The sequence below is a fragment of the Megalops cyprinoides genome, chromosome 10 (genome assembly GCF_013368585.1).
Source record: "Megalops cyprinoides isolate fMegCyp1 chromosome 10, fMegCyp1.pri, whole genome shotgun sequence".
In the NCBI taxonomy this organism is placed as follows: Eukaryota; Metazoa; Chordata; class Actinopteri; order Elopiformes; family Megalopidae; genus Megalops; species Megalops cyprinoides.
Window position 1 is genome coordinate 33,986,632 of NC_050592.1, and position 20,695 is coordinate 34,007,326.

A 20,695-nucleotide genomic window follows, 5' to 3' on the forward strand; every position below is an offset into this window, starting at 1 on the left:
CACTTTTTTTTCCCCAATCTGAGAATGTCTCAGCCAATAAAAAAAGGTTTTTATGAGATATGCAATTTTTTTTCCTAAATCAAGCCATATTTTTTTAGCAAATCAGAGGCTAGTTTAACCTTTTTGGTCCTTTAACCGGTTTTTGTTACATTTGTATACACTATATAATATAACATATAATGTCATGACAATATACAAACAGTTAACGGTAAATTAATTTTATGCTTTTTTCTGCTCTCAACCCAGCAGACAGGGCTTACTAAAGATATGGTGAAAAAATCTGACACCAGTTTCATAATGAATAGATGTATCAAGCTCAATAAAACTGCAGAAATAGTGTGCTTTTCTTAACTTTTTATTTTGTTGAGACTCACAGTAGTGCATGAAATATACCAAACAAGAATAATAAAATTGTACATTCAACACTTAAAGCTCATCCTCTGGCCCACCCACATCCTGTATTTAGCATTTGTGTGCATTTTGCCCAGTGTCAAATGGAGGAAGTGGTGTCTGAGCTGAGTCTGCGCTCAAGTGAGGCAGTGAGACTTGGCAACCCTTGCAGTTGTCACCATCATCACCTTTCCTCTACTCTGAACGAGCCTGCAGGACCGCGCTCTCTACGCTGTTGTACCACCTCTCCTCAAAGTCCGAAATGCACAGGCCCGCCAAGCTCTCCCCATCTTGGCTGTCCTCTCTCATCCTCTCCGCCACCAGGTCTCTCCCCATTGCCTGTAAGCACAGCAGCAGACACACCCTTTAGCTGGACAACACAGGAGTTAGAGGGACAGTGTCCAACACAGGTTAGAGTGTCCAAAAGGCTGCGGGTTTGAAAACCCCAGGGGATATTGCAGGCAAATAATAAGCAGGTAACACATGGCTTCAGAGAAACCAATAACTATAGTCACCAATCCTTTCGATCCAGCTCTTAAAGTGGTGGCTTGTGCTCCATATGCCCAAAACCTCCCTGCAATGATGTGCCACAGCACGGTACATTGGGGACTTCTGTATATCTGTCCCACACCACAACAGCCCTCCAACAAGCTGGCCTAGTGCAAGGTCCCAACCCACACCCCAGTCACATGCTCCTCACCTCGGTGATCAGTTGGAGCATTGCCTCCTTTGGTTCCAAACATTCCAGCGCCTCCTCGACCTCCTGCAAGGCCTCCCTATTTCTCTGAAGCACAAAGGATGACTGCTGGACCCTCAACATCCGGAGCAAGAGCCTGAAGGAGGGGAGGGGGGAAGGAAATCCAAGAGCCTTGTCAGAAACTGCAGCTCCTGACAGAGCAAAACAGGCATCAGCCTGAAAGCACAGGACCGATACACACCCAGTCAAGGCTGTTGCTACAATGAAATTTTCTTAAAAGCTGCCAGCAACAAATGCTATATTCACACTGTGTTTATTTAACTGGTGAATTAAGGGCTGTTGGGAACATGAACAGCAAGGGCAGTTAGTGTGTACTATTACAACAGTGTTGGGAACTTGTGCTTGTGAACGGTGGAATTCTGCTCATTTCATTTCACCTGGTTCTGATGAAGCACATGCAGGCCTGTAGCCACGCCCTCTCCCGCTCCTTGCATTGATCCTGCACTGCTGTGCTGATCCATTCCCTTGTCCTGTGGATGCCTGCAATGTCTTGCTGCACCAGGTCCAACCCTGAACGATGTTCCCCATCCTCCACAAGCTGCTCGGGACCTCCCCGTGAGTTTTGAGCAGTCCCTTCTGGAAGGGTTTGAGCACCCTCACGGTCTCCTCCCTGTTCACGTCCGTCTCCACAGAGACAGACGCCAGAGCAGGAGACAGCCAAGTGGGACCGAAAGAGTCTGAGATAGTCCCCTGCCAAACTCTTCCAGTGCCAGGGATTGTATGGATGCAGCGAGACAAGCTGCTGCAAGATCCTGACCTCCTTGCTGAGGTCCCCAAAGTGGCGATGGAGGGTCAGCTCCAGGTTTAAAACACAGGTGAGGTGGCAAGTGTTGGTGGCCTCCTTCCTCTGTCCACAGGAAGACATTACCAGAAAGCATTTTCGGGTTATTCAGTGTGAAATCAAACCTGTTTTAAGATGACCCCTTCAGATTATATTAAAAGTTGACACAAGTCCTGCAGTTCTACATCTGAGATTGTAATGAGGACAAAATTTCACTTTTACATATTAAAGTGCATCTTATTTCTGAACATGAAATTTGCTGCTGTTTCAGAACAAATCTGTATTACATCATACACCATTTTTTTCCAAGACTTTGTGTTGACAACTATTTCTCCCATCAAACTATGGATCATACCTCTAAAACGTAAAGAAAAAAAGAAAGAATAAATATAGTTTAATAAATACTAGTGTCTGTATGTCACGTTATGTCACGTTATTTTGGTTTAAATGAGGCATTTGGGGAATAAATGGCAAAGAAAAAAACACTTAAGATACGAGACAACAAAGACCACTATTTCACAAAATGTAATGCTGATCATTCCTAAATCAAATCAGCGCTGACACGTAAATCCACAATGGTTTGTACGTGGATGCATAATCGGGTTTTATGGGAAAGGAGAGGCGGCAAGAACAGTACTCCTGTGAAAGATCCTCACAAGTTTGTCGATGACCTCCAGGGCCTGGTCACGCATGCCCAGGTAACAGTAGCATCGCGCCTGGCCCTCGAGTATGTCGCGTCTTATAGTGAGGTTTCCCTCGGGCACCAAGGAGAGGCAGGTGGAGTAATCATCCAGAGATTTCTAGGCACAGAGACAGACCACTTAAAACCTGCATTAAAAACACAGGGAAAAGTACCTACCGCGAAACCATTTGCTGGTAGCTACAGTAAGTAACTATCCAAATAGGCACACTGAAACTAGCTAATACAGACATGCATCTGGCAGGATGTTTACCTGGTACTCTTTTCGACTGTACGCCAGATCTGCACGAAATTTGAAGACTTTCTGCGTCTCCAACTCATCCTCTGTGGTCACTCGTTCACAAAACCACTGCATCAAAATGAAAGGAAAAACTACGTTACACTGATACAGCAAGGCAACAACGGCACCTTTTTCTGCGCTAGATGAAGTAATCAGCTGTCCTAATTTAATACAGCTATCTGACATCGCCTTAACTGGCTACATGAAAGATGCACCGCACATCAACAAGAGCTGCATGTTTGGGGTCGAAAAGTCTACAGTAGCAAGTCTAACTAGTTATTCATTTATTCATTGCTAACCCAGCAGGCGAACTGATATCCACGTTTCACACGGTTAAATATGTATAGTTCTTTGTTGATAGGTTTGTATGTGAAGTGATTTCATGGTAGTCTTTTAGCCAGTGAGCCGTTTACCGATTTATAAAATTCCTTGTGCCGGTGTAACCAGCTAGATAGCTGGATATTCAGTACTCACCTCTGGTTCACAGACTTTTGCAGTGTAGGACGGAAGAGGAATGCAGACCTTATCTCTAGCTTCTTCAAACACGGAGTCATCAAAGGTGCTGCCTAATATCTCCATTAAAAATATACGATTAGAGTCTAACTACATTTGACTTGCTAAGAAACAGTAAAAGCACGGAACCACCGTACCACATCCTGTCCTCATGCAACACCGAAAGTACTGTCCCTCTGTTGTCGAATCAGTGATTCCATCGCCGGAACTTCCATTTTAAACGCATTTAATACAAACCGGAGCTTATTTACAGGATCAGGAATCCCGAAAAGAGTGCACTGGCCAGAGTAATTAATTATCTCTGTTCTTCCAGAACCATTTCTCGTGTAACATAATAAAGATACCGTCAGAAAATATAAGCCTCGACATACCGTTCCACCTGAAATTGTAGTGATACGCTGCTGAACCGCAGACAAAATAATTCACTTTAAATATGAAAAATGAGTAAACACTGCGGTCCTAGTTAGAGAAAGCTGTAGCAGGTTAGCAATATCTCTTCACCTATTTTGTTTATTTGTCTCATTCACAGCAGCAGTCTTGTGTGCTTCAGCAGTGATGCTATCCAGATCCAAGCTGTATAAATCCTTGTTCTATCTATGCCAATGTTAATAAAACCAGGTCCTGTGAACTGCGTTTGCTGGCTTTAATCCTTGCAGAGCTATCAATGAATTATGTTTGATAACAACTGAAACTTCACGGGGTGGTAAAAATACACAGATTACTACCTTTACCAAAGTGGGGAGCTCATTTAAGCACTAGGGGGCCTAACCAGAGCATAATCAGGCCCTCATGACAGTGCTGTGTACTGAGCAGAAACCAATAACCGGAGGAGCTCAGTGCATGAGTCTGCCAGCAGGCAGAGCTGAGAGTAAGTAGGGCATGTGTTGCTGAGGGCCAAGCATGCAAGTACAAGGGCTCTCAAGTGGATACAGGCTTCACTTTATGGAGAGAGCCCTGAAGAGCTGTAGGAAATCCATTTAAATTACACCAGAGTCATGAAGTTGAGGCAACATCTTCCACTTAATTAAATTTGTGTTGCAAAACTGAAAAGAAAAGAGAAAATGACCGGGAAATGCATTACACGAGTGAAGTCGTCTCTTTAAAATTATTTGAAGCATTTCTTGCAGTTAAAGATCACTTTAATGATAAACACAAAGAGCCATTTTCTGTCCAGTTTATTACACCTCATCTCCAAACACTAGCATATAAATATATATTTTGTCCAAAGTGAAGGCTATACCTTAAATCATTATTCCATCTTAAATTAACTGTGTTACACAATGCCTACTCTAGGAAATAAAGCTCTTGCCACAAATGACAAAGTGCATTCAAGGGTCCAGAGTATATCCCAGTATTATATATACTGTCATACAGTATATCATTTATTTACTGTAATATATGTAAGTATATGTCATATATACAAGTACAAAGTTCCTAATTACCACGTTTGCTCCCACTGATACAGAATTTCCAACTGATATGACCCCAACAGATAACACTTTTTATGAGCTTTTTCAGGATTTCAAACCATCGTTCTAGAAGTGCCACATTCAAAGAAAATCAAGCTAGTGCAAACTTGAACAAGAAAAGAGTTCATGATACAAAGCTAGGCATCCTTCAGCATGTTGAGAAATGACACAGGGGTGGGAGGCAGGGTGTTCAGAGGCAGGTCTGAACTGCACTCTTGTAAGAGAGAAAAGGAAAGGAGAACTTTCTGTCAGCGCTTCACATGCATCTGCTGAAACACAGTACAGGTGCAGCTTTGCTTGGGTGAGCGGGACCGCTCATGGTGCAGGCTCAAGTCAACAGATACAGAGCAGCCCTTGACACTCAGCTCACAAGAATAATTATATTAACAATAATAATGATAACAATAAAAACAGAATATCAGTTCAAATCTTAATGTGCTTTCTACCTTTAGTCCCCACGTGACATGTCAGGAACACTCGCTGCATTAGTGAAAAGTGTATGAACACCACGCGGACAAAGCGCAGCTGTAAAGGCTATACTGATTATAGATGAAAGAATAAATAAAGAAAGTATAAAACCATTAAAAACTACCTGTAAAATACAACAGCGCAAAATACTGCATGTACAAAGCAAGTGCTTGATTTCTGCCTCTTCCTCCGTAATGTGGACTGTAACAGCTGGAGGGTACACTCTAAGAGCACCTGGGACGTCGGCACTGGGGCTATCTGTGACAAGTGAAAAACAAGGCTGAGAGTCAAGTCTAGTAATGTACAGTTACTAGTTCTGTAGAGTACTGCAACATTACTATAGAGAATAGTGCAGCATTACAGTTCCCAGTTCAACAGAGTGAGTACTGCAGCATTACAGTTCCAAGTTCTGTAGACAGTACTGCAACATTACAGTTCTGAAAGAGTACCATAGTATTATATTTCCCAGGTTTTTCCCCACTTCCTGTCACTGAAAACTCAGTCCAAACACATCAGAATGTGATTTTCTTCTTCTGCAGTTCATTTATTCAGACCACTGCGGAACCCATAACCACTGTGATCACGTGGAAAAAAGTCCTTTACAATGTTATTGCTCTGTAACTACGCTATACTATACCAGGCCTATGTGTTTTATTAGCATACGATTAAAACAATAAATAATTGGATAAAGTACTTTAAAACACTACAAAGGCTGCAAGTAGACTGGTTTCATTGTACAGTATGTCAAAATTCTTCCATTATTGCAAGTGTGGCCTCTATACTAGTGATTACTTTTTCTTCTAGAAACATGAATTTCTCTGCGGTATGGCTGCATATCAGGAAACTTGGCATTTGATTTTAGTGGGAGTAACAGTCAATGTGGTTATATATCACTGGAAAATTAAAAACAAACCAAAAAAACACACACAGTCTACGCTCACATACTCCAATCTAGGAAATAACAGTCTGGAAACAGGCCTGTGGAACAATAGGCAGTAAACAGGCCTCTTCCCAGCATACAAGCACCGTTTCCTAACAGCCCAACACATATTCCCACCTAGGCCTCCAGCAACTGTGAAAACCCCGCCTCTCCATGACTGACTATGAGGTCACCACACACTCACTGTACTGCTGAGAGCATTCTCACCCCCATGTGTGCAACATAATGAAATCAAAAGGTCTGAACTGAATATTCGTGAAGTGTGGTTAAGCGCTGATCTGTTGGGGGTTAAAATACTGATCAAACTCTCCGTTGTTTGGCTTGTGTCAAACTGCATCCATTTCCAGCTCTGTTCCATGGAGAGAACAGGGGAGAACAGAAACAGAACAAGGGAAAGGAAATAACAGGGGACAGAGAGAGAACAGAACAGGGGAGAGAGGGAACAGAACAGGGAAGAGAGGGAAGAGAACAGGGGAGGAAGGGAACAGAACAGGGGTTGCCGTCTTCAACATTCAGCTTGAGATGATAAAAAACACATTTCACACTTCTCTTTTTTAACGGCACCTGTTATATTCTGTGCTAAGAGAGCTGACTGCCACCTCTTCAGGGTGAAAGTGCAATTGGAATGAGAGCTTGGCCAGCCGAGCAGGAAGTCAGGGCCACCAGCAGTTTTGCCGTGGCACCACAGCTCTGCCAGTGCATTCAGAAACCACTCTGGAGAGAACAGCGCTCCTCTGCATCCAGCCAATTCACTCTACACAGTGGGGCCATCCACACTCCGTCTGCACATCAGTATCCTCCATGTTCCCTCTGAAACACGATCCTGGGGAGATGCAGACAGACAGATAGAAAAAAAGCTGTCTAGGGTTCTCATTTTTAAGTAAACATGTACATCTGCATAACAAATAGTTGAATGTATTTGTGCAGGTCATACCTATACAGTTTCCAGCATTGGTAATATTTACTTTCTTCCTACTAATTTCTATTTGTAGTGCTTGAATGATCAGAAGGTAAAAAACGTGTATACAGGCAAAGTGTCACGGGTTAAAAGACATTTACTGCATTTCAAACCTTAGAACACTATCAATGTATTCCTTTGATCACAACGCCTGATATAAGATCAAAGTGACCGTTTCTGCAGCTCCTCACTGATCTCCAACTAATCCTAACAGGCTGTTTAGGACATCATTTGGGTTTAAATTTCACAGTAGGCCAGAATTTTCAAACAATTCAGTTCTGTGAACTAATACATATTACCCTATTAGTACATAAAATTCAATTATGAGTAACAGAAAATCAAGTGCAAAAGTTTCATGTCCTAATATTTACCTGCAAAGAAAGTTTCTGTTACCATAACAGCGAAAATATTTAAGGTTTATAAATTTATTGACGGTACATGTGCAGTGTAGTGTTTGTCAAACCTCTTCAAAAGTTGACTGTCTGAAAAATTTGAATCAACTGACATTCCAGTGTAAAAATTTAACACCATCAGTCTCATTTGCATATATGAATGTTATGCAAATACATGCATTTCTTTTGTTTCTTACTATCAAAATGATAGTTTTTGAAACTAAAAATATTTTGAATGGCTGTGTATAGGTCATTGCCATGTATGATTTGTTGGATAAACCCAAATAACGGTTTTGTCCCAGACATATCAGTAAGCAAAGTTGTTAAGGTATAGCTTTGGCTCATGCATCAGTAATCAGTACAGAATATTACCGCCCTTTTAAAATGTGGAGTGTGTGTGTGCTGTACCTGTTGAGGACAGGGCAGAGCTGTCCCTAATTATGCCTCTGAAACGGATAGCGTTCGCCGGACGCTCTGAGGCGGCTCCCACGCATCGCTGTCGTCTGTCTCGCCAGTTTCGTCATCGTCATCGACGCCGTCTCCCTGCTCCTCAGCCGCCATCTCGCTTTCGCCCTGTGACTCCTCGCCTTCCTCCTCCTGCTCCTCGTTCTCCTCCACATCCTCGAAGGGCTGCACACCAGCCTCCTCTCTCCGGTGGACCTCGGCGAACCACTCCCTCACCTGCTCATAGCCCATGTTGGACCTGGATACGAGCTCGTCCAGGTCCTGCTCATTGAGGAACTTGTGCTTCAGGTAGTACTCCTTCAGGATCTCCTTGCCCGTCTTGAACTTCATGGCAGGCGGGGACTTTCCCTGGCCCGAGGACCTCTTGGCCCTCCGCCCCCAGGACCGCCCCCGCCCCCGGCTCCGGACCCGGCCCCGCCCCCTCTTCCGGCTCACACCACCATTCACAGCTGTGGCGTTCCCACTCTGGTAGTAGAAGTACCACTTCAGGTTGCCATTCTTCCACGCATAGCGGCTGTCCCCAAACCAGTTGACAATGTAGGAGCGAGGCAGGCCGCTCTCCTCCGCCAGCTTGTCGTACTCCTCTGCCGAGGGCCACTGGGTGCGCACGAAGGCGTTCTTCAGCACGTGGAGCTGCTCTGGGGTCTTCTTCCCATTCTTGTCTCTGCTTGCCCTCCGGCTGCCCGGCGGGGTCTGGGCCCCATGTCTGGAGGGGGGGAGGGGCTTGGCCACATCGCTACATGCACGCTCCGCTCGGAGTTCGACTGACTCCGCCAGCACCTTTCTCTTCTCTGTGAACCAGGCATCGATCTCCCGCCGGGTCAGCTTGGTCTCCATCCTCAGGCGGCTCAGCTCCTCATCCGTGGGTGTGTCGCACTTCTGGAAGCTCTCCTCCAGCACAACCAGCTGCTCAGGGGTCTTTTCTTTGAACTTCTGCAGCGTGAAGTCCGGGAAGGGGTTCCACGACTTGTTGCGTGTCTCCTTCTCCTTCTCCTTGGGGGGCCCTGGGGGCAGGGGCTCAGGCGTCTCATCGGAGGAGTCAATCACGATCGCGCCTCCTCCACCACTGCCACCACCGCCGCTGCCGCTGCCATCGTTGAAGACAAGCACATGGCTGTTCTTGGAGTTGCGCTGGTTGTAGCGGGTGTCACTGAACCACTTCTTGATCTCGCCCTTGGTGAGGCCCGTGAGCTTCATCAGCCGGGCAATCTCGGCATCACTGGCAAAGTGGTTCTTCAGGTAGCTGGCCTTGAGCTCGGCCAGCTGCTCCTTGGACTTCTTGACCCGTGCGCCAAAGTGGTCCCCGCTGAGGGCGGCACTCTCCTGCGGCGTGGGCGGAGGGGGCTGGACGGTGGTCGCCCTCTTGGTCTCCGATGCTGATGGGGCCGCCGGGGCTGATGGGCCAGGGGCGGGCTTGGCAGCCGGCGGCGCTTGGCCGGGGACACCTGCCACTGCCAGGGTGATGGGCGCAGTCACGGGGAAGCCGCCGGGGCCGCCCACCTGCGTGAGCACCAGGCCCGGCTGCCCCATGATCTGGCAGGTCTGGAGGACGGACTGCAGCCCATTGGCCTCAGCCGAGAGGTGGGCAGGGATGACAGTGATGGTCTGGGGCACGGTGTGAACCGTGCCGTTGAACTGCTTCCTCCGTGCCTCCTCCACCTCCTCGGGTGTCCAGCTCACCCCGTGCTTCAGCCGCTGGGCTGAGAACCAGATCTTCACCTGCTCCTCCGCGTACTTTGTCTGGGCAGCCAGCCCGGCAATCTCCGACGCTGATGGGTACGGGAACTTATTGTAGGTGCTGACCAGCAGAGCGTTGTTGTCCATTGCGCTGTTGTAGGTGGGGATGCTGCTGACGGGGATCAGGAGCTGCGTCTGGGCATTCTGGTGTGCCTGGAGGGCTGACAGGATCTGGGCCAGGCCTGCTGGGAGCACCGTGGCTGGGCCGGCGGCGGCAGCACCCTTCTTCAGCTCCCCCTGGGCAGGATTGGGGTTGCTGACAATGACACTGGGCTTGGGTGGGTCGAGGAGGGGCAGGGCCTCGGCCGGGGGTGGGTCCTCTCGCTCCAGCCCGCCCTCGTCGGCCACCTTGTGTGAGACAGCGATCCGCTTGGGCTCCGAGCGGCCCTTCATCTTCATGATGGGTGTCTTGCTCAGGGAGATGCCGTGGATAGCAAAGTCCTCACCCTCCACCAGGCCGCTGTCTAGGGTGGAGTCACCCGTTGCCCTCTCGGGAGCGCCCCGCCCACTCCCAGCACGCCGCGCCCGTGTGGTGAGGTCCTCCCCCGGGTGGCGGCGTGCCACATGCTCGGAAAGAGCATCGCGGCGCTTGGTCGCAAAGCCGCACCCTGCGCAGGCATAGTATGGCTCGAGGGATGCACCGGGGTGCTCCGAGTCAGTGTGGAGCGTGAGCGCGCCGAGCTCCGGTGTCTGGTAGCCGCAATGGCCACACCGGTACTCCCCATCCACCAGCCTGGGCTCTGTTGCTCTGGCATGGCGCTCACCGTCCCGCTCACCGTCCTCGCCTGCCTCGTTTTCGGCGGGGACTGTGGCACTCTCCAGGGGCGCCTCGGCCGCACTCTCCGCCCCTTCTTCCCCCTCCGTCACCTCCATGTCTGGGTCCTGCTCCACCGCGTCCGACGGGAGGACCATGCACGGTGTCGTCGACTTCCTCCTGCTCGCCATCACCTGGATCACACCCGACTCCGAAGGCCTCTGGGAAAACAGCTGTCTTAACTGACCTGCCTTACTCCCCTTTAGGAGACAGCTAATGCTCACATGTCCCTGGCCAGTCTGATCCCAGCAATAAACACATACCCTGCAGCACAAAAACAGGCCAATCAAATTACAAGAACAGGCAGCACTGCTCAATTCTGTAGGTATTCACACACACACAAAAATTACATTCCTTCACTTACTTGACAGCAGGTCCTCATTTTAGGAAAATGACACAGCTTTCATTGTTTTATATATCCATCTACTTTTGGCATTTAATGTTTAGCTGAATGTTTTCTGAATAGGCTCAGGTTAACTACTGTGGTCAAGGGTAAAGCAGCAGTGGTGCACATGGGAATTGAGCCTACGAACTTCAGGTTACAAACTATCTGGCCTCTCCCCAGCACTCAACCTATCAGGAATGTGTACAACACCAATATTCATACCTACAGCCAATGTGAAGAACCGTCACAGGATTCATTTTGGTGGTGAATTATCATCCATATAAGAGACGGGTGGTCTAATTGGTTTTGCCCAACTGACAGATTTGAAGGGACATGAATGTCCAAAATAACAGGCGTTGTCCTTAGTTATTTGTTTCCAGTTATGTGAAATGTGTTTCCCTATCATATTTGCTTTATGGTATTTAAAAACTTAAACTCGGTCTTTATGCAGTATGCTAGCCAGTGACTGCAGCTAACGTTACCGTAGCCAGCGTTACCTAGCCAAATGAAGAGTGTTACTTGTCAACAATATTAATATTAATAATGTTCATATCAGGTTAGTTACATTAGCTGTTTGTATTTCCTTCAAGATCATGCTCTTGGATAATAATATAAACATTCACATACATGTCATCAGTAGCTTTCAAAGCGACGTAGCTATTTAGCCTTTGACTAGTTACTGTAATACAGCTACTAGAGTATCTTCGATCGCCACTGCGGTTTGCCATCCACACTCTTAGCTGTACAAGGGCGAATTTGTGTGTATGTGTATGTGTGGCCGGAGAGAATGATTGCCATCTCTAGGGCGACGTGCAGCACACAAGTGTTGGGTAGCTGCGTAAACTCACCTGAAGGTACAGTGGTCCCACAGCTGCGCAACACACACACCCTCTCCAGTCTTCCGCTCTGGTATATTACCTAGTCTACGTACTGAATCAGTACTACGTTCAGATTAAACCACTGCTGTAGCTTCGGTAACTGGGCTCCACCGGTAGCGGAGGCAGACGCCAACAGATGCACAACGAAAATACTGTAACGTTACGTCTTCGCAACTGCGCAGCTTTGCTATACACAGCGAAAAAAACTACATTTCTTTTCGATTTATGTAAGACCAACGCAAGATCCGAAGGCACAAGGAGTTATCAACTGATCAAAGAGTATAATAATTCGTTTCAATTTTAATAGCAGTTTTTTTTTTTTATGACCGGGCGTCACCATCGATGGAATACGTTCTACGTCATCGTCAGGCGACTCCACCTCCCGAACTTGCATTGGTCGTAAACCGCTTGAAGTATGGAGGGTAATTTATGCCAAAATTAAAGAAAAGTTTAAGTCAGGAATAGGGGTGGCACATCATGAAAATGAATGCCTACATCGGAAACTGTTTATCCAAAATAAAGAAGATTTGTAATGTGCAGAATTCTAAAGTCAAAATTACAAAAAGGAAACATTTGTTTTGTTTTGGTTTTAATTTAACGTTAGATATGATCTGACATTGTGTTCCCTTTGTTTACTTTCTGGTTTTTGCGGTTCATTCGTCTCCACAGTCACTCCCTTCTCCTCAGCTCAAGATCACAGTGCTCTCCATCAGGGCTGGAAGTGAGCAGCTACAAGAGCATCTCCTACCGCTGCAGCCTGTCAGGGTTTATGAGTACAGCTCTTATCTTTGCGTCTCATCTCTGTATTGTGCTCCCATGGTCCCTGCCAAAGGCTACAGTGTTGTAATGCCTGTCACAGTCTGTATGCATTTGCTTTAATTCCATTTATGACCACTGCTCTCTCTCTCTCTCTCTCTCTCTCTCTCTCTCTCTCTCTCTCTCTCTCGGGACACCCACCTGTAGCCCACTGTGTTCCACTCATCTATCTATCTATCTATCTATCTATCTATCTATCTCCTCAACAACTACCTAACTACCAACTTCATTAGTGAACCAATGTATATTTTTAATTAAAAACCTTTGCATATTTTTATTCTGCTGTGTACTTTCTTTTCCACTGTGTCTCATCTTTTCCCTGGGGTCGGGGGATAATTTTTCCAGTGTTTCTCCAAATGACTTTTCATAATTGCTTGTCTATATGTCATCTCTTACCTTAAACGATATGGATTTGTCATTCTTAACTCAGACAGCAAAGAAGGTCATGTGTCTATTAATAATTGTTAATTGTTAACTAAATATTCTTTCTTAACATGAGTATTTTTTTCTAACTGTCTAACTGTCTTACTGTCTCTTGATATGGAGGGTTTTGTCTTAAATAGCCCCCCACAGTAATTAGGTTTCATAAATGGTTCCCTGAGTGTTTGTCAAGTAAGTGCTTATGCAAGCAAATTACCCTGGTTGAAAAGCAAGCACTATTATTATGTTGAGTTAATCTTCTTTTTGTATTTTTAAATGAATATATTTGTGCTGCAGAGACCTGAATCTCATGAATTGCTAACAGTGATACATTAAAGTTCAGAGGCCATGAACTGCACTTAACAGCCAAAAGTGTACCTACAATCTTTCAGCATTGATGAGGGCCAGAGACAAATTGTTTTGTAAAATGACATTGAGAGGATGTAAGGAAGGTGGAGATCATTTTCTTTGATGCAGTGCTTTGCTGACATAAATGTGTGGTAGAAAAAGCAAGGATCAGAGGTCACTAACACATTAAAACAGTGAAATTGTTTTATGTGATTAAGACACAATCACGAGCCATTTGTATGTCTAAACTTGTATATACTATGAAAGACATTTGGGGAAAATAAATCATCTTCATAAAATTTCATAAAACTTTTGCAAAACCAACAGTTGAGGAAAATGTCAATTCCTTAGATAATTCTAGAAAATACAGCAAGAACTCTTAATATGAATGATTATGACAGCACCATTTTCTTGTGATTAACAACATATCACATTCGTCTGTAGACACTCACTAGTTACTTTTCAGCAGGGTCTCACTCATCCTGCATTTGGTACATTAATCAGCCATGGATTCAGGATGCATCTAGAGACTTCCAAACTTGAATGAAGGATTTGTTGGGTGTTTTTTTTTTTGGCTGTGTTTATTTGTGTTGTTTCTTGGTGGTTACTGGCAGCCTGTAAACCAGCTGAAACGCATACTACCACCACCTACTGTGTTGAGAGTCTACTGGTAATCCTCATATTCTACTTGCTAACCCTGTGGAAAAAGAAAAACTCAGGACTGCCTATTATACATAAGAACATAAGAACATAAGAACACATGATGACAAGAACAGGCTATTCGGCCCAACTAAGCTCGCCATTTCTTAATTAAAGAGTATCCAAAACTGCATCAAGTCTAGACTTGAACACAGCAAGGGTCTCTGCCTCAACTACATGACCTGGCAACCTATTCCATGTATTGATAACTCTTTGTGTAAAATAATATTTCCTTATATCAGTGCGGAACTTACTCTTAACTCGTTTCCATTTATGTCCTCTTGTTTTACAGACTGAACTCACCCTAAAGAATCTATTATAGTTAACCTTATTGATTCCTTTTATAAATTTAAATACCTTTAGATTTCATTTTGCGAGCCAATTATACAATTTATACAATTATAAATACCCCATTTTCCCCTACTACTGCTTCTGTGGTATACCCTGTCAGTCTCTACTTGCGTTATACCACCTAGCCACACTGAATATGATCATAAAACATGATCCTCACAGGGTTTTTTATCATGGCACATCATTGCTTGATCAGGATCCAATGCCACATGCTCATAGTTCATAGCATATGGGTGGAAGTGAAATAACCTTTGTCACATAAGGGAATTAGCTTTGCCAATTATAAACACCACATGCCTTTTACTCATGCCAATAACCTTTGATTGCAGTTCATTCATTCATTCCACGTTACACACATTCATCAGTCTGCTCGTATGCAGCCTGGTCACAACTATAGGTCCTTTGTCATGTCTGAAATGGTAGATGATGCGATCATCTCCATATATACATAATGTAGTTTCCCATAAATTACCTGATTGATTTTGATAACATTTTAAGAACACTGTAATTGCATGCACTCATGTTTACATCTATCTTTCAATCACTGTCTGTTGATATGCTTTTAATCCTAACTCAAAGTCAGGAACCTTCTGGGTAGAAAGACTTGTGGATGCCTAAAACTCTGAACTACAAGTGTGTGCAAATTCAGGTACTGGAAAATGATCTGACGTGAGAGAAGGAAAGCACATACATAAGTCACACATCCACATTCTACAGTGCTGTCTATGAACAGAACCTCAGTTTTAACAGCATGGAGCAGAAAGGGGAGATTTAAGGTAATGTGGAAGTGACAACACTCACAAAGTTTTAAAGCTGGGCTTGCTTAACATGTTCAAGGTAACTTCCTAAACAGGCTACACATTTCTAGGAAATCCAGATATTTAAACCTTCTTCCTGTACACCTGTTATATGCAACCAATTCGTTTATAGGAGTTTTACAGAAGTTTCCAAATTGCATTAGAATTGAAAGAACATTTCCCAAATTAACCGCTAGGCGGCACTGTTTACCGTGAGGTTTTATTTGGAAGTCCGGGCTCCTCAAAAAGTGTACACATTATGTTCAGTTTGTGCAAAGGAATTTGGTGAAAATAGTATACCTTAAACATCACTTTCAATTTTAATTTATGACAGTTAAGGCATTTTTACAGTAACTAAGTTTTACCAAGGGTAGTAGGTTGAGTGAGAATTAGAACACTGAAGTCTGGATCTACTATAGATATATTTCATGGGATAGACACTGCGGTTGAGCCCTTGAATGAGGACACTTAGCTCAGTGGCTCCAGTACAAACTCAGCTGCATCAGTGGTTTACTGAATGGGTGTGATGTAAAACTATCAGTCTCTTTGGATAAGGCCAACCACTAAGCAAACAAGCAATATGCTAACACTAATTGGAAGCATCATTTGCCAGTGTAAACTTTATAATGTAACTACACAAAAATGAATGACTTCATGACTTCATGTAAGGGCATTAATGCTTGGAGAGAGCTGGACTGAGACAATTTTTTATAGAAAAAATACAAATTTAATGCCAGAAGTAGCACAACACTGTTCATCATTGCTGAAAAAGCTGAGTGTGAGAGATACTGCTAAACAAACAGAGAACACATATATACAGTTCATATTTACATAAGCTTACAAACACATGTAATTGTGCATTAGATAAACACAGGGAAATATGTACAGCGACACATATTTACAGTTACTTTGTCTGACATATTCAGCATCAGAATTAAAGACCTATGTGTTGTAGGGTACAGGGGTCTTTTGAAAACAGTTCTTTTAGATGCACCTCACTTATAGTGTGCTTTCGAGAGAGATCTCTATGACTTTACTCAAGTCATATTGTAGGTTACACCATTAATCTTGTAGAAGATACGACATCATCCTTGCTTAATGACAGTAATGGAAGATTCAGTGCCATCAAGTCAATGTTTGGGAAGCCAGTAGTCCACTCAAACAGTCAATTGATAATTTAGGGAAACACAAAGAAGGGTAGTCCAACATTTGCCTGATATCAGCCCCTGACAGATATATAGATGACATTAGTATTTTTAATAGAGCAGAAAAGGAACACACAAATTCCATTCCCATTGTAGTAAAAACATCTATAAAGCTGTTTGATCTTTAGTAATATCACATACAAAAAAAAAAAAACCATGCACATCCTCTCCTCGCAACTATCTCCCCTGTTCACCCACATGCAGTTAGCCTCTGTCTTTGGTAGAAGGTAGCAGAGAGTCCACGCTCACATCCTTAGGCCGCTGTAAACTGGGTCTGTCAGGTGGTAGACGGCGTTGTCCCGTGGGCAGTGGTGGTGGCAGGCGCAGGTGCTGATGAACATCATGGGCTTCTGGACCACCTTGCTCTGTGGGCAGCGGAACTCCACCTGCACTGTCTTGGTGCCATGGGGGGTGCAGCAACGCCCGTCGCTACATGTCCCACAATAGCGGGGCTTGTAGGCCTGGACGCTGGTGCAGTTCTTAAAGGTGAAGTGGACGGGCTTCACAGCCTTCTTTGTCCTCAGGCACTTGTTTCCTTTCTGATAAAACATTTAAACATTTATCAGAATGACATCACCTTGGTTGTACAAACCCAATGTTTTGCATTTGGGCTTCCTAACATCATTACTAACATTATTTGCACTTCTAAGGTCTGTTGTGTTATAGGGAATTGTGTGGAGCACAGGTGTGATTCTCAGAAATATCAGTGCTTAACACTTTATGAAATGCCATAAACTGGCAAGAGGAAGTACTATCCTTGTTTACCTTACTTTTATTTGCTTTTTATTTATTTTTCTTATTTACCTTTGTAGCTCCCATTTTCTCCCAACAGCAACAGTTTTTCTAAAACAACTCTTAAAAATGCAAGTAAAAACTTGGCTTAGAGGAAAAAATAGGGGCCAGGTAGAAACATCGTTTATTCGATAAAAAAAAAAAAAAAACTTGTGAGAAAATGTCGTTTTGCAGTGTAGTAGAAGTGACTACCTTTGGAGCGCCTCGGAACTGCTTCTTGTCGCACGGCCTTACGATGCACAGACGGCTCTGTTTCACCATCTCGCAGCGCGAATTCCTGTTGGTGACGCGCGTAGACACGCCCATCCCGCAGGTTCGCGAGCAGGCGCCCCATTCGGTCGTCTGCTCGATGCAGTTCAGACTGGCGTCCCAAGTATCAAATCCCACTGTCTCCTCCTGTCTGTATGCTTCACGTCGCGTGAAAAAATAAAAGAGCAGACATAATGGATTATTATATGACTGACACTGCTGTTACTGGACAGTCTTTGATCTTCTATATAAAACATGGGTCCTTTCGTGATCTAGGGATTTTTTTGGACTCATGGACTAAGTCTAAAGGAATAAGTCAGTGCGGATGTATTTATTTTACTCATCAAATGAATTCACTTGAATAAGGGAATAAACTTTCAACTTTAAAAAGGACCGCTGGTAAACAAATGTTCTTTTTTCTTCTCAATACTTTGAGGATTCTCCCATTAAAAAGTTACATCACACTCCAGTGAACTTTGGCTGCACTAAGCTCTGAGCGATAAATCGTCCTCTGTGCTTTGTGCAGTGCGGCTAGTCCCTCACGGGTCAAAAAACGTTCCGCAGCAGTGTTGGTTTAGCGCACTTGCACCTGCGTGCTAGTTACGTCAGAGCGGGTGCTCACCGGCCATGGCGAGGCCACCAAGGGCGCTGGCTTCCGCCTGGGAGCCGCACACCCATTTCTCGCAGCACTCCCCCTGCACCTGCACCTTCCGCGGGAACGGGCAGTCAGGCCCGGGAAGCATGACATCAAGGTTGCAGCGTGGGACGCAGCCGACCTGGCCGTCCCGGCACGCGCACTGGTACTTGCAACTGGGGAAGAACCGCTCGCCGTTCTGGTAGACAGCACCGTCAAACAGACAGATGTCTCCTTCGCGGGCTGTCAATGGCAAAGAAGAAAGCCTTTATTCCCATCCCCTGTTAAACGAATATCAGAACACTTTCTCACACGCCGTATTCTCCATCATATAATATTCTCCGTGAATTAATACCATATATGGGAAAGCCCACCAACGTTTCATAGCTGGTAAAGTCTTCCAAACCGAGGTTTATGAAACGAAAAGTAATTTTATATTTTCTTTTGTGTTCATTTCCCCTGGCCTCATGGGTAATGTGCTAGACCGCAAGTCATTAGACTGCAGTGTGATGTGGATTGCAATGGTTCATAAGTGCTGAATACATGTTTGTCCTGCATACGTGGAAAACCTACAGTTCCTCAGTCACTGCAGTTATATTGATGTGGATGGTGTCTAATAGATATCACACACATATCGTGTCCATAAACACAGTTAATGAATGAGACACAGCATGAATGTGATTTAATCGTTTTGGCATGTTCCTGGGGTCCTGTGCTGGTAGGCTGAGTTCAGGGAACTATGGGAGTTGATGTGATGTTAGCAAAGTACACCATTTTTACAAGAAAATCTTGAAAAACAACAATCAATACATGTTATTCATTTTAAGTGTTCTGCAAAAGAATCAAGCTCCTTGCAGCCAGAGTTTAAAACGATTCATCTAATTTTACGAGCAACTGCTTGAACTATTAACTGAAAAAAGAAACAAAAGAACGCATAAATAAACAATAAAGGTACTGTTCACCACTAAACAGCATATTTAAAAAACAATCGCAAAGAAACCCATTGAAATCGAGGCAAGATGAATCCACTATATGGCGCTGATGATGTTGCTCTAAGAAATGACTTTTTGTAGTTGGATTGTTACTTCACTTTACTCTACAAAAGTAAAACAGGGCAAATCCAAGCGCGTGCTGGAGAGGTTCGTAGCAGAAACTTAACCCAACTGTCATCTTTCAGCAACTGAATGACATACAGAATCTTGTAGCTGGGAAAATTTTGCATCCTTCCATTCTCCTGAGCAAACAAATAGCAATGGCAGTGTGAAACGTGCATTTACTTGCAAAACTCAGCTAGCACGATGTGCAACGATAGCTAACAACGGAAAAACCATAAATGATAGAGAACAATACTGGCCGCGCAGTGGAACACATGGCAATATGTACCTAGTTATAGTGCATGGGAAAACTAACAGATGGGTAACTCTACTCACCCACACAGACGCCCGTCCTCTTCCGAACATCGGCGGTGTAATCGCAGTGTAGTCCCTTCCGTGTATCGCAGGGGCTCATGTCAGAGCAAACCTCTCCTTTCTGTCTAGCGCACACGAGACAGCAGGCACAGTCATCCAGCACGAGCTGCACTCCAGGGGCGCACATCGGTGGCTCTTGAGGGCAGCGGCACCGAGCTGGACACGACTGCGCCCGTGCCAAGGAACATAGCTACAACCAAGACGAGAGCAATATTGGCAACATTCCGTAACCTGCAGAGTTCGGAAATATCTTTATATGCGAAGCAAAGACCCACGTGTGACGCGTTTCGAGGAAGTGAGGGTGGCGTGGATAAACTTACCTGGGCTGAGGCGCAAAAAATAAAAACGCGCGCAATCCTCTCCACAAGGTTAGGCATCTTTCACTGACCAGTAGCTTGTTTTATATTATTACTTTTACTGTTGTCGAAATTCCCTTGCCCACAGTCTGCAGTTCAATTTATAAAGCCCTCTACACAAGCAACGAAGTGATTGGGTAAGGTAAAACAGGAGAAACTGCTGATTGGACGACGGTAAAGACTCGCAGTCACATTTCACTGTTAGGCTCAGCTCAACCGCACGGATGACCACGGAGAACTGAAGTTGGCAGGGAGAGCTCCATGGCCAGTCTTCCGGTACAGGGTCGCAGTTAATTCCATTATTGTATCGCCAGAATGAATTATGAAACGGAACTGCTGAATGTAACTGATACTGGTGTGCCAAATGAAGGGATATAGTTGCAATTTTCTTAAGCCATGCTGATGATTCATTAAACCAACGATGACACATGCACGTAAGATGACTATGGATTTCATAGAACTGTAATGCTGTATGAGATCTATAAGGTAACTCTGTGATTGTCTGGTGACCATGCTTCTCATGAACTACCCAAGTTGCTAACTCCAGGATGCCAGGTACATGTACCAACTGACAGAAAACAGTTTTAGGTCTCACCCAGATACCAACCAACTGGTGTCACTGCAACGCCTGC

General features: G+C 44.7%; 3 protein-coding genes across 4 annotated transcripts; all 3 read right to left on the bottom strand.

Annotated features, from left to right (window-relative positions):
* Nucleotides 1-388: 388 nt before the first annotated feature.
* zgc:101716 (uncharacterized protein LOC492784 homolog) lies at nucleotides 389-3,539 on the bottom strand. Its single transcript, XM_036539634.1, has 6 exons — nucleotides 3,383-3,539; nucleotides 2,882-2,977; nucleotides 2,585-2,728; nucleotides 1,525-1,994; nucleotides 1,091-1,223; nucleotides 389-729 (listed from the first exon to the last, which is right to left on the bottom strand). The coding sequence occupies exons 1-6, from the start codon at nucleotides 3,485-3,487 to the stop codon at nucleotides 586-588; spliced, it is 1,092 nt and encodes a 363-aa protein (XP_036395527.1). The 5' UTR covers nucleotides 3,488-3,539; the 3' UTR covers nucleotides 389-585.
* A 3,189-nt stretch (nucleotides 3,540-6,728) lies between these two features.
* On the bottom strand, nucleotides 6,729-12,216 carry LOC118785014 (zinc fingers and homeoboxes protein 1-like). Of its 2 annotated transcripts, none has more exons than XM_036539540.1 (3): nucleotides 11,898-12,216; nucleotides 8,057-10,825; nucleotides 6,729-7,121 (listed from the first exon to the last, which is right to left on the bottom strand). In XM_036539540.1, the coding sequence occupies exon 2, from the start codon at nucleotides 10,793-10,795 to the stop codon at nucleotides 8,087-8,089; it is 2,709 nt and encodes a 902-aa protein (XP_036395433.1). In that variant the 5' UTR covers nucleotides 10,796-10,825; nucleotides 11,898-12,216; the 3' UTR covers nucleotides 6,729-7,121; nucleotides 8,057-8,086. The 2 variants fall into 2 exon arrangements, with proteins under 2 accessions (XP_036395433.1, XP_036395432.1); XM_036539539.1 differs by having other exon boundaries at nucleotides 8,057-10,928.
* Nucleotides 12,217-16,808: 4,592 nt separating this feature from the next.
* LOC118785065 (CCN family member 3-like) lies at nucleotides 16,809-20,084 on the bottom strand. The gene is made up of 5 exons (XM_036539593.1): nucleotides 20,028-20,084; nucleotides 19,669-19,897; nucleotides 18,227-18,481; nucleotides 17,548-17,762; nucleotides 16,809-17,102 (listed from the first exon to the last, which is right to left on the bottom strand). The coding sequence occupies exons 1-5, from the start codon at nucleotides 20,082-20,084 to the stop codon at nucleotides 16,809-16,811; spliced, it is 1,050 nt and encodes a 349-aa protein (XP_036395486.1).
* Between the last annotated feature and the right edge of the window lie 611 nt (nucleotides 20,085-20,695).

Bases quoted from the DNA above. Each gene is read 5' to 3' on its own strand.
- LOC118785014 (XM_036539540.1), bottom strand. From the start codon at position 10,795: ATGGCGAGCAGGAGGAAGTCGACGACACCGTGCATGGTCCTCCCGTCG.
- zgc:101716 (XM_036539634.1), bottom strand. From the start codon at position 3,487: ATGGAGATATTAGGCAGCACCTTTGATGACTCCGTGTTTGAAGAAGCT. The intron at 2,978-3,382 runs GTGAGTACTGAA...ATTTTGATGCAG, and splicing joins CAAAAGTCTGTGAACCAGAG to TGGTTTTGTGAACGAGTGAC. The intron at 1,995-2,584 runs GTGAGGATCTTT...TCCTGTGGACAG, and splicing joins TGGAGGTCATCGACAAACTT to AGGAAGGAGGCCACCAACAC.
- LOC118785065 (XM_036539593.1), bottom strand. From the start codon at position 20,084: ATGCCTAACCTTGTGGAGAGGATTGCGCGCGTTTTTATTTTTTGCGCC. The intron at 19,898-20,027 runs GTAAGTTTATCC...TCTTGGTTGTAG, and splicing joins TTTTTTGCGCCTCAGCCCAG to CTATGTTCCTTGGCACGGGC. The intron at 17,103-17,547 runs GTAGTCACTTCT...ATGTTTTATCAG, and splicing joins AGTTCCGAGGCGCTCCAAAG to AAAGGAAACAAGTGCCTGAG.